A 13,741-nucleotide genomic window follows, 5' to 3' on the forward strand; every position below is an offset into this window, starting at 1 on the left:
TGGAAGAAGGTGGTGACACTCCTATGAACTCCATCCTTGGAGTGACTGCCTAGTTTCAGAGAAGGGCTGCTGTCATGATGGGGGAAGGGTCACCCAGGAGGGCACCGTCCCTCCCCAGCTCCAGTCAGCTCTCCCATGGACAAGGGAAAGGCATGTCTAATATGTAGCTTTCATCTCACCCCCTGCCTTCTGACTCCCCTCTGTAATAAGGAGATATTAAAATGAAGCCTGCCTCTCTTCTGGAGCAACAAGTAACTAGACGAGACGTGGGCTCTAGGTGAGGAGGGAGAATATTCTACAGACACTAGGATGTCCTTTCTTATAAATTTCCTCATGCCAAATCCAAATTCTGCCCCAAATCAAGTCCTGGCCACCCACGGCCGCCAAGTCTAACCGCTCCATACTCCCTCGACCAGCAGACATTCAGCATTGGGGCCCGTCAATGTGCCCTGGCTCCTGTGCGTCTGCTCTGGGGGTAACAGTGACGTCCCAGAACCTCCTGGATCAGAGCTCTTTAAGCTTCTGTCTCCTCTGGTGCCCAACACAGAGGTCTCTGTATACAGGGCTTGGGCCAAATAACAACCTCAAGTGCACCAGAAGGTCCAGAAAGCTTTTCTTGCAGACTGCGTCTTAGTATCGGAAGCAGAGCTAGGCTGGGAGGCGATGTGGGAAACGGGGGCACTGACAGGTGAACAGCAGGAAAAAGTGTCTCCGGGAACTTGGCTGACATGTTCCAGTTCTTCCTAACTGTGAGCCACGGGCCACCACCCAGAAGAGAGCTGGACGGAGAGGTCGTTTCGTTCTCCCTGTCACTGAAACCGAGGGTGCATACGGGGGGAGGCGGCGACTCCTCACCTGTGCACCAGAGGACACTGGGATCCACTTGACGTTCATGTAGCTGTGCAGCAGGTGCAGCTTGACCTCTAGGGACAGGATCACACTGTGGAAAGGAGGACAAAGCATTGGAAACGTACTGTGACCGTGGAAAGCAAAGCACAGAGTGACCACTTGGGAGGTGGGCTGGGAGAGGGCCGCAGGGCTGGGGACTCGCACAGGGTGGGTCTGAAGCACAGCTGCACCAATTACTAAGCTTGATGACCTTGAGGAGTCACTTCAACTGCCCTGGAATTCTGCTGGGGTTCATACTGGCTACAGAGAATTATCTAACTGTAGGGTTGTTAGGAAGATTAAAACGGTATTTGGAAAGCACAGTGTCTGGAAAACAGGAAAAACTAAACAATAGCTATCATTATTATTATAAATATTTAGAAGGAGCTTCTGAAAGTCAGGTGAGCACTTCCTTAAAAAGCCATATACTCTGGGTTTTTAAATCAAACCCTCTCAGTTGGGTCCCAGTTTCAGGAGCCCAAAAATGGAAGTGCTGGGTGAGAAGCTTTTACATCCATACACACTTCGTAGGAAGTGCGACTGGGTAGGGGGCAGGAGGAAGCCTAGACTGGCTTCTGGGAGGCGGGGCGAAGGGTGAGGGAGACCGTGTTTTTCTTGCTGTTTAAATTCCAGAAGGCACAAAATCCAGAGCAAACTATTTTGGTCTACCATTTAAAACCCCGCTCACTTGGGATGGAAGAAGAAGTGTAAACTGATTTTCTGATCACTGTTTGGGGGATTCTGGGAGCTATCAGTGCAAGAACACTTTTCATACTGGAAGGAAAGAACAAGCTGAGATCCCAGGATCCCCATCTCTTTCCTTCATGGGGAAAAAGCAGCTCCACGCTTCAAGCGTCCTGGCGCCCACCCTGGCTCCCACCTCTCCCTCTCTCCATCTTCCCAAAGACACCAGCGCTAGGATGTCACTGTCCTGCCCCTGAGCCAAGGCCAAGTGCCTGGGAGACAGAAGCTCTGTGTGGAGAAGGTGGCAGCTACACAGCGGAGGCGACGACAGCCTGCCTCACCTGGCCAATCGGACGTTGTCACTGTCATCTTTGCCCCACTCCCAGCCCTTCCCAGGGTCCACAGCAAAGTGCAGGGTCAGCAGCTTATGCTCAGAATCTGTAAGTGGGATCACAGCTGGGGAAGAAAAGAACACGTCATTCAGGCGGGTCCTCGAGGAGAGAAGAAGGCAACTGAACAGACTGACTTCTCTCACAAGGAGCTGGGTCTGTCTCCACAGGGATGGCACAATGGCTGCGGTGACTTCTCAGTTCTGACCTGGGAACTACTCCGGCATTAAAAACGAACTGGCTGGTTTTCCCTTACCACCCAGCACCCAAATTAGGCCACTCATTTCCACAACTCCTGACCAGTCAGTCAACACTCACGATATTCTTGCCAGTTAAGGTGTGAATTCAGGGAATTCAATGTCATTATTGAGACAAATAGAGCAAAGCGCCATCTGGAAGGTTGTACGACATTCATACATAAGCTCTTTACTCTAGAACGGGGAGCAGGGGATACAGGCTGCTGTGTTTTTCCCCAAAGTTTTGTTTTTGGTTAATTTTAAAACCCTGGTATATCTTGCAGCTTAGTAAGACCATATCAACCCTGGCCCGGCTTGCATGTCACGGAATTCTTTCCTCCTATATTCTCTCTCATTTCAGTTTTTCCAAGTGCAAATAACGCAGACCGAAGACACCCGAGACCCGGACACTGCATTCAGCACCTTGTTCCTTGGCATTCTCCTTCTGCTCCATGGACACAAGTGCAGAAAAGTGGGCCTGATCGTAAGCGAGCACCAGAGGGGAGCGGTGACACTGGCTGGCTGGGACCTCCAAGGGCAGATAGATTCCGCCAAAGGGAATAGGGGCGAACGCTGCAGGAAACCACAAAGATGATTATTAAGGCTCTGTTCTTGCCTAGTGGGCAATCCCTCCACCCCACTCTGCCAACTGAACCCCCCTTTCATTCCAAGCCCTGTTTAATAATTCTTTTCTAAGAAGCCTCATCAGTGAACCCCAACTGCTTTACTCCTGAGAATCTCCTGCAAATTCTGCATGGTCCTGATTTACACCATTCTCCCCGAGGGTTCGCATATCCCGGGGTTCCTGTGCCCCTGCCAGTTCTTAGCCCACGGCTCTGCAAACGGGGCGCTCAGCATGGGATGCAGACTGACTCACCTTCTCCCCCCGAGTCCCTCAGCATGGTGTCTGCCACCACCACGATGGGCCTCCTGAGCACGTGGGCAAGGACGAAGACGTGGAATTCTTCTAGACTCTCATAGACAGGCTCCTCTGAACTCTCCACCCTGGAGATGCAGGAGGCGAGAGAGTAGAAGGGAGAGGGAAGAAAACAAAACAAGAGACCCTCTGAAGACCAGTTCTACGAAGAGGGAAAGGAGGGATGTGCTTCCCTGGGTTTCTCATCCGAAGGCTGCTGCGGACATAGCTGATTAGCTTACGCTACCAGGGCTGTTTCTCCTTCCATGTCAGAGACGGGGAAGTCCAGGGAAAGAGACTGGGAGGCTCTCGGGTCAAGGCAGTGTTAGGAATCTGGAGGCGATCCCTCTAATACCCGTCTTGTTCCACCACCTCCCCCAGTTCTCTGCAGCAGTACACAACTGGGTACCCTCACCCTGCTGCCTTCACCCACCACACCCACCCACACACCACACTCATCCTGGCCTTCCAAAAACAAAAAAAAGAAACAAAATGTCCTCCTCTGCTGTTCCCTTGCCACTACCTAGAAGTCTACTCGGAAATGTGTGAAACATTTACTGTTCTTTCTCTCTCGCTCCACTTCATCGCCTGGCTTGGCCAGTTCCGTCCCCGCGTCTCCTAGGTCCTGCTTCCCCCGGCTTATCTGCAACCCACCACTATCATCCATATGCACGGCCCTCTCTTTCCTAGTCTCTACAATTGCCTCTAGTCTCCCTCCTTCCACTTCCCCATCTGTTCTGCTGTCAGCATGGTCAAATACACGAATTTTCTCCGGTCACTCGCACACACTCTAGTGGCCTTCCGCTCCCCTCAAAGCAATGTTATTCAACATGGGATGCTTGCTATGGATGCAGATTTCTGGGGCTTACCTCAATCCAACTCAAGGATGGAGGTCCAGAAACTGCACTTTAAACAATCCTCCCAGATTATTCTTATGCACAATAATGTTGGGATTGCTTATAGTTTCTAAGTTTCTATTATACAAAATTTCAAAATTTTAAACATATTCAAAACTAGAAAGACTATTATACTAAGCTGTCACGTATCCATCACCAAGCCTCAACAGTGATAAATATTCGATCAATTTGGTTCACCCTGACCTTGATCTACTTCCGTCAGCCCCCACACCTACCCAACCCACCTGATAATTTTGAAGCAAATCTTAGACATAGCATCATTTCATCCATAAATATTTCAGTTTTTATCTATCTCTAAAAAGTAATTTTTTTAAAAAAATATCCATAATACCACTAATATCACACTTGAATAAGTTAACAATAATAAAACATGCAGACGTTCACATTTCCCCAACTGTCGTATAAATGTCCATACATTGAGATTGGTTAATATGTCCATCAAGTGTCTCTAAACTTAGGTTCCCTCTCCATTCTTATTTTCCTTGCATTTTATTTACTGAGGAAACTAGGTCATTTGCCCTGTAGTTTCCTCAAAGTCCGGAGAGGATACAATTTAATTTCTTAGCAGGGAACAAGAGAAGGCTTAGCACAGCCTCCTGTCCCGCTGCACCGCGTACACCCTATTTCGGCAATACTAAGCTACCTGTGTTTCTAGCACACACTTCTGTGCCCTTGCCATGGCTTCTCTTTCCTTCTAACATCCTCTTAGCACAGAGCTCTCTGGACACTGCCGACTCAGTACAGATTACTCCTGCTCCCCAGCTTAGCCATACTTACCCTCCACAGTTGGCTCCATTGGTTCCCAGATGCATGCGGGGCTCACTTGAGGCAAGTTTGATGAGCTCATTCCACTCCTTCTGCCATTCGTCCTCTGTGTACACCAAGCCTGACTGTGTGAAAGACAGGGAGGGGAGAGCAAGCAATTAGAGGCTAGTTCAAGGGGCAACAGCCTTTCCACTCACTCACGTTACCCCACTCCCTACTTCTCGTAACATTTGGCTTATAATTGGTACTACAGAGTCCAATCTCTCCCTTTTCTAGTCAAGATCCATGAAAGGATAGTCTATGATGTCGCTCACATTTCTTTTTCTGCCATTCTTTCCGACCCATTGCAATCTAGCTTCTGTGACTGCCCTCCAGCCTGTGTCCCTCACCCCCACGTCTCACTTCACCTAACTGACTCTGGCAAAGGACAATGACCTTCTAATCGCCAAATTCCGAGGACTCTGGTTCTCATCTTTCTTCACCTTCCTGTGGCGTTTGATCTCTTTAAACTTTCTTCTCTTTCTGCTTCCACAACACTACTTTCTCCTACCTCTGTGAACTCTGCTATCCCAGAAATATGCCACACAAAATTTCTGTGTCAAAGATTTTAGCCGTGGTTCCTTCTGGGCGATCTCGTCTGCTGCCACAATCTCATCTCCTGCCACCTACATGCTCGGGACTCTATCCTCTCCCTCTCCGGCCCAGACGTCCTCTTCACATCGATATCCACATTCCGCTGCCTACCGAAGACAGCCACCCGCCCATGACTGCCTCAAACTCTACACAGTCAAACAGAACCCCTACTTCTTCCCAAACTCTCTCTTCTTCCTATGTTCCTACCTTAGTGAAAGCAATAACGAGCACTGAAACATCCAAGCTAGGAGCCAGGGAGGTATTGAAGACTCTTCCCCTTTTAAGCACCCCACACTCAGATCCCTTTAGCCAACAATTATTAAGTAAGAACTACCGCAATGGACCCTGAACTGGTTTTACTACTTCCAGTCAGATAGTCTTCTGACCCACATTCTACAATGCTACCAGAAGTTTTCTAGAATTAAAATCGAATGATGATTGCTTCCTGCTACAAATTCCTTTAAAACTATCATTACCTATTAGATATGGTTCAAACTCCTTAAACATAGCGTATGAAGTCCACTTCCTGGCCCCTACCCACCTCTCTAGTCTAATGTTTTGTAATTGGCTGTACTTCCTTGGATGCACTATGTTGTCTTATATCTCAGCGTCTAAGTTGTTCCTTCTGCCTGAAGCAGCCGCTCCCTATCTACCTGGGGAACAGTTTCTCAGCTGTCAGGAGAGAACTCAAGTATCACTCCTGCATGAAGCCTTCTGAATCTCCCTGGGAGATAACGCCTTCCTTTGTGTCCTCCTCCTTAGCTGCTACACAGAATCCTATCACAGAAGTAAGTCTTGGTTGCAATAATGTATTTATGTGTCACTTCCTACTGCTACTCTGAAGGACCTGGACCAAGTTTTCTGTAAAACGCCTCGTGCCTACTATGTGATCAGTAATCAATAAATAGATGCTGAGTGAAACTGTAATTTTCATCAAAGGAGCAGAAGTGGTACAAATGACTTAAGATTATCCTATTGGCTTTAGGATGTATAGGATTTAGGAGATGAGTCTACTTGTTATATTTGGCTTACGTTAGTATTAAAATGAGTTTATACTGCTTAAACTCACACTGATAGAGTAAAAAGAGTCACAATGGAAAATGAGGGGTATCGGGGACAAATTTAACAGGAATTAGAGCCATGGTGAGCACATTCCACCTTTTAATTTAAAAATGACAAAGCTGTTTTCAGTTTGTAAAATGCTATCACAAATTTTTTTCAATTCAAAAATAATAAGAACAAGCACAGGTTTTATATACGGGGTGCTCTGGTCCCTCTAATACATAGTCCGTGATGCAGGAGGATCTGTCTCCCTCTCCCTTGTAGCTTCCGGTTTTTATACACAGCCACTAGGTGGCGGAACCTTCTAGCCTGAAAATGTTCTTACTGGGTTTTATTTACCACCAATTTCAATGCAAAACAAGGAGGTCCGGGAAATCAAAATAATTAGTTTGCTGTTTGGTCCTGGCTAAAAGAAGCCCCCTGGTCCGTCACCCTTCTCCCACCGTTCCTACTCTCAAGGTCTGAGTGGTCTGAGCCAAACAACTATCTGGCCACATTACTAGCACGGAGCTTTCAATGTGCCCAGCAAAAGGAGTAAAAAGATGGCTCCTTTGACAGCACTATTCTCTATGCATGTATTTCCAATGGGGGCTTTGAGAGGGACAGGTGGCTAACCAAGGACAGAACTTGGGGATTTCTGGGTCTCCTGGCTAAATATCGCCATCATTGACCCCCACCTTTAAAATAATAGTTCAAAAGCTGGGATTGAACACACCTATCTTCTGACAGTTGTGTCACTTCTACTTAACCAGGAGGCTCGGGTTGGGCCTTGTTTTATCTACGGAGTGGTCAAATCTAAGGCTCAGGGATGGTGTGAATTCAACAGTGAAGGAGGAGATTCTGGGCTGGCAAGAGCAGCTCTCCCTCCACAAGGTCCAGCTCCGCTGCACAGGGAGCCGTAAGGTTTGGTGGGAGAAAGAACAGGCTGCTTATTGGGCTCTGCCCTGTGCTCATTTCCCTCAGGAACCTTCTAGGCACTTTGGCTGATCAAAGATGTGACTCTGATCCTAACATCATCTTAAGTTTAACAATAGGCGCTGTGTTTTTGAGAAAGAAGTAGAACACATTCTACGTACATATTTAAAATTTTTAGGACATAAAATTCTAATAACCAAAAAAAATCTTAGTTCTATATTATGGCCAGTTATGATCGTGCAATAAAAGGAGAAAAGAAAGAAGATGGGAAGAAAAAGGAAAGTTTCTGAAAACATATTCCCATATTCATACCAGGAAAACCCAGCCCTGTACATGGCAAAAAATAAATATACCCGAAGAGCAGGAGATAAACATAGTAGGCAGAGAACCAGGGGAAAAGGAAGTAGGGAGACCCATTGTCTTTATGTCAATCTCTAATGTCATTACTACAGGGACGGGGTGGGCAAGCTTTTTCTGTAAAGAGTCTGAGAGTGAATCTTTGTCTTTGCAGGCCACATGCATCTACTCTATTCTGCTGCCGTGGCAGGAACGCACTTACATAAACGTACACATGTAAATGAATGGGCAGGGCTGTGCTCCCATAAAACTTTTTTTTACCAACACAGTTTGTGGGATTTGGCTCACAGGCCATAGTTTGCCCAACCCCTGGTATGGGGATGGAAAGTACAGTCCATTGTTTCTTTCTTCTACAAAAACAGCTTCAACAATCGCTAAACCTCAGAGAAGTGCCATTCAAACTCAATTTAACAGACATGCTTTAAAAATTTTTTAACTATTTGAAAAATAAGTGTTATATATGCCCCCCCCCCCCGCCACACACCCTCCCCCAAACTTGAAGCATTTACATTTCTACATAGTTTGAAAACGTTCTAAGTCTTTAACAATTGGTCTGGCCTTATTATAAGCAAAAAAATCCAAACAACACAAAAATGCGATGGACTTGCCATACCTCAGTTTGCAAGCTTGCTACTGAAGGCTTCCTGAGCACCTATCAGGTGACAAGCACAGTTAAGAGACCTCCTGTGTAGGTCTCGGTGTCCCCACAAGTTCTCATGTCCATATCAGAAGGCACTTACCCTTCTGAGAAATGATATTATCTGCATTTCCTATAATTTCCAGAATTACAGGAGGAATATCACTGAACTAAGCACCTGGAGACACTTCCTACTGGCAGGCATGGGGCATGTCCTCTGGGTAACTGGGAAACAAGGTCTCCCTCCTGAACGCTCTCACCTCTTTATTCTGCTGTGTTTGCTGCCACCTCCAGCGCCGTTTTAATGCTTCCTTCTCGGCTCCCTTCTCCATCAGTGCATACAAAGCTTTCCGCAGCATCAAGTCGCGATCATGGAAACCCCACATCCCTGCGGCAAGAAAACAATGGCAAGAACCTTACCTTGATTCAACTCTGCTTATTAGTTATATCCACAGACACTGGCATCAAGGAAATCAGGCTGAAGCCCAAGTTCAAAGAAACCTTCCTGTGACTTAGGGTACTTCATCAAGAAAGAAAAGACATGCCTACTCTGGAGGGTCACAAAACTTTGAGGACTTGAAAGTGGGGGATATACCGTGTCCTACAAACTCCTGACTGAAGCCCTTACTCCTGACGCGAGTCTAAGAAACCAAACCAGAGTTCCAGCACATAAGACAGGTCTGGCACATGTAATCAGCATCAACGCTTGAGGGATGGCTGGAAAATGGGGACCTTTTTTAAAAGCGAAGGCAAATAATATACTGAACTATAAATAGCTCTTATAATTCAAAGTAAACACGTCTCACAAAGGACTGATGAAAACATACCTGTTTTATATACCAAAAGAATAAATATTCAGTAGAACTATACACACACACAGAGCTATATACTGCTTGCTTTTCGTTGCTCATGACTTCTGGGGGTCAGCTCTTAGAGTGTGACCCACGGTAATTGTGTGTTCTCCATATGATCTCTGAACAAGACTGAAAAACCTAGGCAGGGCTCTGCTATCGCCTCCTGCACGCGCACATGTGCGAGCGCGCGCGCACACACACGACCTTGCTCTCAACCATCACTTCTGCCTAAGACCAAGTTTGGCTGGATCAAGGCCTGCACATGAGATTGAACTATCAATTCCTTTCTATGCGGGAAGGGAAGGCTGCTTTCAGGACTCACCAAGAGACGCCGCATGCAGGAGGCAGTTTCCGTCTCCAGTAGTTGCCAAAGGAAGCAGCCTCTGACAGGTGGGGTCCACACTCACCCACCAGTTCAACCGTCCTACAGAAACGGGAGGAAAAGAAGAGCAAATGACCCACAAAAAGCCCTTTCCACTTCCGTTTTGCAAACAGACTCAAAATGTGCCTCCTCTAGAAAACCTACCAGAATAAAACCATCGTGCTACTACTTTTTATATCTTCTTCACTTATATCTAGTCAATCAGAACCTGGTGAGCACAACTAGTTAGATCAGTGATTCTTAAGTGGGGACAGTTTTGTCCCCAAGGAAATATTTGGCGAAGTCTTGAAAAGTTTGGTTGTCACAACTGGTGGAGGGATGGCACCGGCATCTAGTGGGTAGAGGCCAGCAAAGCTCCAAACCCAACACAAAGCAAAAAGCAGCTCGCACAGGCAGGAATTATCTGGTCCTAAACGTCAACAGAGCTAAGATTGAGCAACCCTGGGTGAGATGATGAGGTCAAGGCCATAGGTTGAAATCTCTGTTGTCTACTTGGTCTGATTCCTTCACTTGGGTCAACAGATGAATAAATATTGTAGCAACAGAGCTGAGTAGGAATCCATCAACACTAAAAGGAAAACAACCTCAAGTAAATATTCCAAGTGTCACACAAGTTCCATCTGCAAATGTGACAGTCAGCATGCCAGTGTGTATGTGGTATGGTTTCAACGGCATGAGCAGTGACACAGGACATAAGACACCCAAAGGTGAGTTTCACTTCCATGTAGTCACCCCACAATGGCCAATCCATTATTTACACGAGGAAAGTATTTCATGAAGGATGCTTCAAAGTTTTTTTGAATTACTGAGAAGTCTACAGAAAGAAAAACTGGCCTATAATCTTGTCAAATAACTTGCCAACTTTTAAAAAAACTATGAATCAAGGCACGTGCTCAGTACAGAAGGGTACAAAATGAAAGGTATGAGCTTCTTTCCCATGCCCCACCCCTCACCCCCTAGTCCTTCCATGGGAGTGTTTTAACACCTGACTAGTTTTCCCAGAACTCCCAGGTACCTCACCCCAACATAGTAACTAATTTTAACAGTAATTTAAGACAAACACAATTATAAAGGTAAAGAAGTCTTTTGGGAAAAGTTCACATGAATAAATGTGACATAATCACCACTGTGCACTGTTTACAGCCCTGGTTCTTTCTGTTCACAGGGGTGTCCCAGAGCTAATTAGAATCCATTTGTATTTTTTTCATGTATTGATTTTCAAGTATTGATTCCTAGGCCTTTCACATGTATATCTATTTGGCTTCCCTTCTGTGAAATAGGAAATTTCCAGAGGAGACTGTCTAATGTGTGTCCTTTCTTTAACTTGAAGAGGCGCCTAGCTCAGTCCATGTTTATCCGACGGACTGCTGACCTTGACCGTGTCAGGTCACCCACGTAGACTGGAAGCTGCTGGCTAAGCCCAGACCCACCACGTGGCTGCCGACACGTGGAACGCAGAGGGAAGAGCAGATAAGGAAGGACTCACTGACCTGCCTGCTCCAAGGCGACCAGCATGGACTGTTCAATGAGGTCTCTCTCTATGAAACTGCGGAAGTCTTCATTGTACACAGTGAGATCTGGAAGCTGGAAGGCACAGATGGGCATTTCCAGGGGGTGCTCACTGCTCCCCCCACCCCCACCATTGGAGGAGACATGGGAGCGGGCGAGGGAAACAATGCTGGAGCTGGCGTGGGAGATGCCCCTAGACAGGCGTTTTTCTGCAATGAGAAATGGAGTCACCTTAGAACATACACAGCTCACGCAGAACTTTCCACTCATGTGGTGGAAAGGTTTTCCCAATCAGGGGAAATCTGTGAGTCTCTCTTGCTACCAAATTTCACAACCCTCTTTCTCAAGCCAAATACAATCGGAGAAATATAGGAAGTGGTATTTTTTGCAAGCACTCCCATTAGCACCAAGTATACAGTCCTTTTTCTACCCTTTCTGGAATTTGCCTGAACGTCTTTTCCCCATGACTCTTTTTCCATTTCCATTTTTCAACATAATAGGGACCCATCATTTGGCAACTTGGTCATTGTTCAGTGGGAGGAAGAGAGAATAACGGAAATGGGGCTTCATTTGGCTAGATGGACTCAAATAATCTCGGCAATAATTTTCAGGGTTTTCGAGAATGTAGAAAAGGGTTTCCATTATAAAAAATTAAAGACAGATCTTAAACATTCAGGAACTTTCTTACCTACCATCAATGACATTTATTTATATTATTTACCATAACTTTTTTGATACTCATATTTATCAGAAATGTACACAGTCGATTCTCACTTAACATGCTACAGAGGAAGACAGTAACGTAGATATGCCCCAAATTACTTCATTTATTTTGAATACATGGCACTTACAATTAATTCCCCAGCAGATAGCTCATTGTAATCATAATTTGTTCAGTGAAGTACTACAATTCATTTGCATGGCTTGAGTTATACAAACATTACCAAAAGAGCTAAAACCCATGCTCGGTAGCAGTTCTTCACCCAGTATTTAGAGATGATGCACCAGGTAAGTCAAGAGTTGTTTCAAGTTATTTTATAGTGACGTTATTTTTTAAACTTTTTTTTTTTTTATATTTAAAAAGTACCATATGCCCATGGTGAAAAATCAAAAGACCACCAAAAGGTACAAAGAAAGTTCCCTCTCATTCCAATTTCCTGATCCCTTCCCCAGAGGCAACCTTTTGTATCCTTCTAGAAATTTTAATGCACACAGACGCACATACAGCTTTTCGAATCAGCTTTAAAAGCCTAAACAGGAGCATACTATATACACTGTACTGCATCTTACCTTTCTCGATAGAGTTTAGAGATTTTTTTCAAAATGGTACATCAAGTTCTACCTAATTCATTCTAATGACAGCAGAGGATTCCAGAAGATGCCACACCATGGATGACTACAATTTATTTAACCACTTCTCTACTAATGGACATTAAAGAGTCGTTTTCAAGCTTTAACTTTCAAGTTTTACACTACCTATGTGTACGTGTCTATTTACGTTGTGTATTGATTTACTTAAAGGGTATATACTGGGGGTGCCAAAAAAATGTATACACGACTTGTATTCGTATTTTGTTATCGCTATTTAATATTACAATTTCAATAGTTTTTTTCCTTAAAATATGTACACATTTCTCTGGCTTCCTCTGGGTATACACGTACATACACATATAATATAACGAGTCAGGGTAGAGATGCATTTTTAAATTTTGGTAGCTATTGACCAATATTACCAAAATGGCCTCCAAAGAGGTAGATGGTAGTGACTCTTTGACGTCTATCTTTATGTGTACCTCATCTCAACAATTAGATGGTATCCTCCCCTTCCTCTATTTTTCCCAGTATCTGAAGGCCTTTATCTAGGATACACTCAAGATGCAGAGCGACAGCGAGGGGCGCCAGCACCTGGCCAGCCTGAGGCCCTCTCTCCCCAGTTTGGCTGGAAAGAATGGGAGGAACGGAATCATCTCCGAAGGATCACAACTCTGACTGACTAGCAGTCCCCGCCCTTCCTTTCTACTCAGTATACAGAAGCACCCCTCAGTTACCCCAGTACCTTGAACGATGTCATCCTGCCGCTGTAGGGTGGGTCGGGGAGGGCGAGTAGACTCTCTATCAGAAAACCCTTTTTCAGGGATCCTGGGGCCACCACTCCCTTCACTAAAGGGTGGGGGCAGGTTCCCAGCGTGGACTTGACGCAGCTGTTCAAAATCATTGAGGGCAGCACTCACATCCCAGTTCTTTCCTGTCAGGAGACAAAGCAAAAAGTGAGTTGGGCACTCAGAGTACAGGGAGGAAAGACAGAGCGATCACGCTCACCATTCTATCAGAACGAGCGTATACTCATGCATACTTCACCGTCCTCCTTTCCTCTGACCCTGCTTTATTTGCTTCACAACACTTCAATCGGAAATACCACATTTGATTTACTTGTCTATTTCCTAAGTAAGCTCCAGGAGCATAGAAACTTTTCTCTGCCCTGAAATAGCCCTTGGAGACCTGGTAACCTCATTTTACAGATAAAGGGAATGAAGCTGAAAGAAATAGAGTGACTTGCCCAAGGTCACAGCTCGTATGCACCGGAGCCCAGCAGGATT

At 45.6% G+C, this 13,741-nt stretch overlaps 1 protein-coding gene across 5 annotated transcripts in view; it reads right to left on the reverse strand.

Moving 5' to 3' along the window:
- Positions 1–13,741, reverse strand: part of OTUD7B (OTU deubiquitinase 7B) — a 49,834-nt gene that overhangs the window by 4,152 nt on the left and 31,941 nt on the right. For 4 of the 5 annotated variants that reach the window (XM_074318947.2, XM_074318948.2, XM_074318949.2 and 1 more), the window contains 9 exons: positions 13,201–13,389; positions 11,126–11,353; positions 9,576–9,677; positions 8,660–8,787; positions 4,808–4,920; positions 3,075–3,202; positions 2,621–2,770; positions 1,914–2,028; positions 856–940 (listed from right to left, as the gene is read on the reverse strand). In XM_074318947.2, coding sequence (XP_074175048.1) covers positions 856–940; positions 1,914–2,028; positions 2,621–2,770; positions 3,075–3,202; positions 4,808–4,920; positions 8,660–8,787; positions 9,576–9,677; positions 11,126–11,353; positions 13,201–13,389 — 1,238 coding nt within the window. The remainder of the gene's footprint in view (positions 1–855; positions 941–1,913; positions 2,029–2,620; positions 2,771–3,074; positions 3,203–4,807; positions 4,921–8,659; positions 8,788–9,575; positions 9,678–11,125; positions 11,354–13,200; positions 13,390–13,741) is intronic. The other variant, XM_074318950.2, reaches the window with a different exon arrangement.

Source organism: Rhinolophus sinicus, chromosome 7 (assembly GCF_057876585.1).
Source record: "Rhinolophus sinicus isolate RSI-liver-muscle chromosome 7, RSI-T2T, whole genome shotgun sequence".
In the NCBI taxonomy this organism is placed as follows: domain Eukaryota; kingdom Metazoa; phylum Chordata; class Mammalia; order Chiroptera; family Rhinolophidae; genus Rhinolophus; species Rhinolophus sinicus.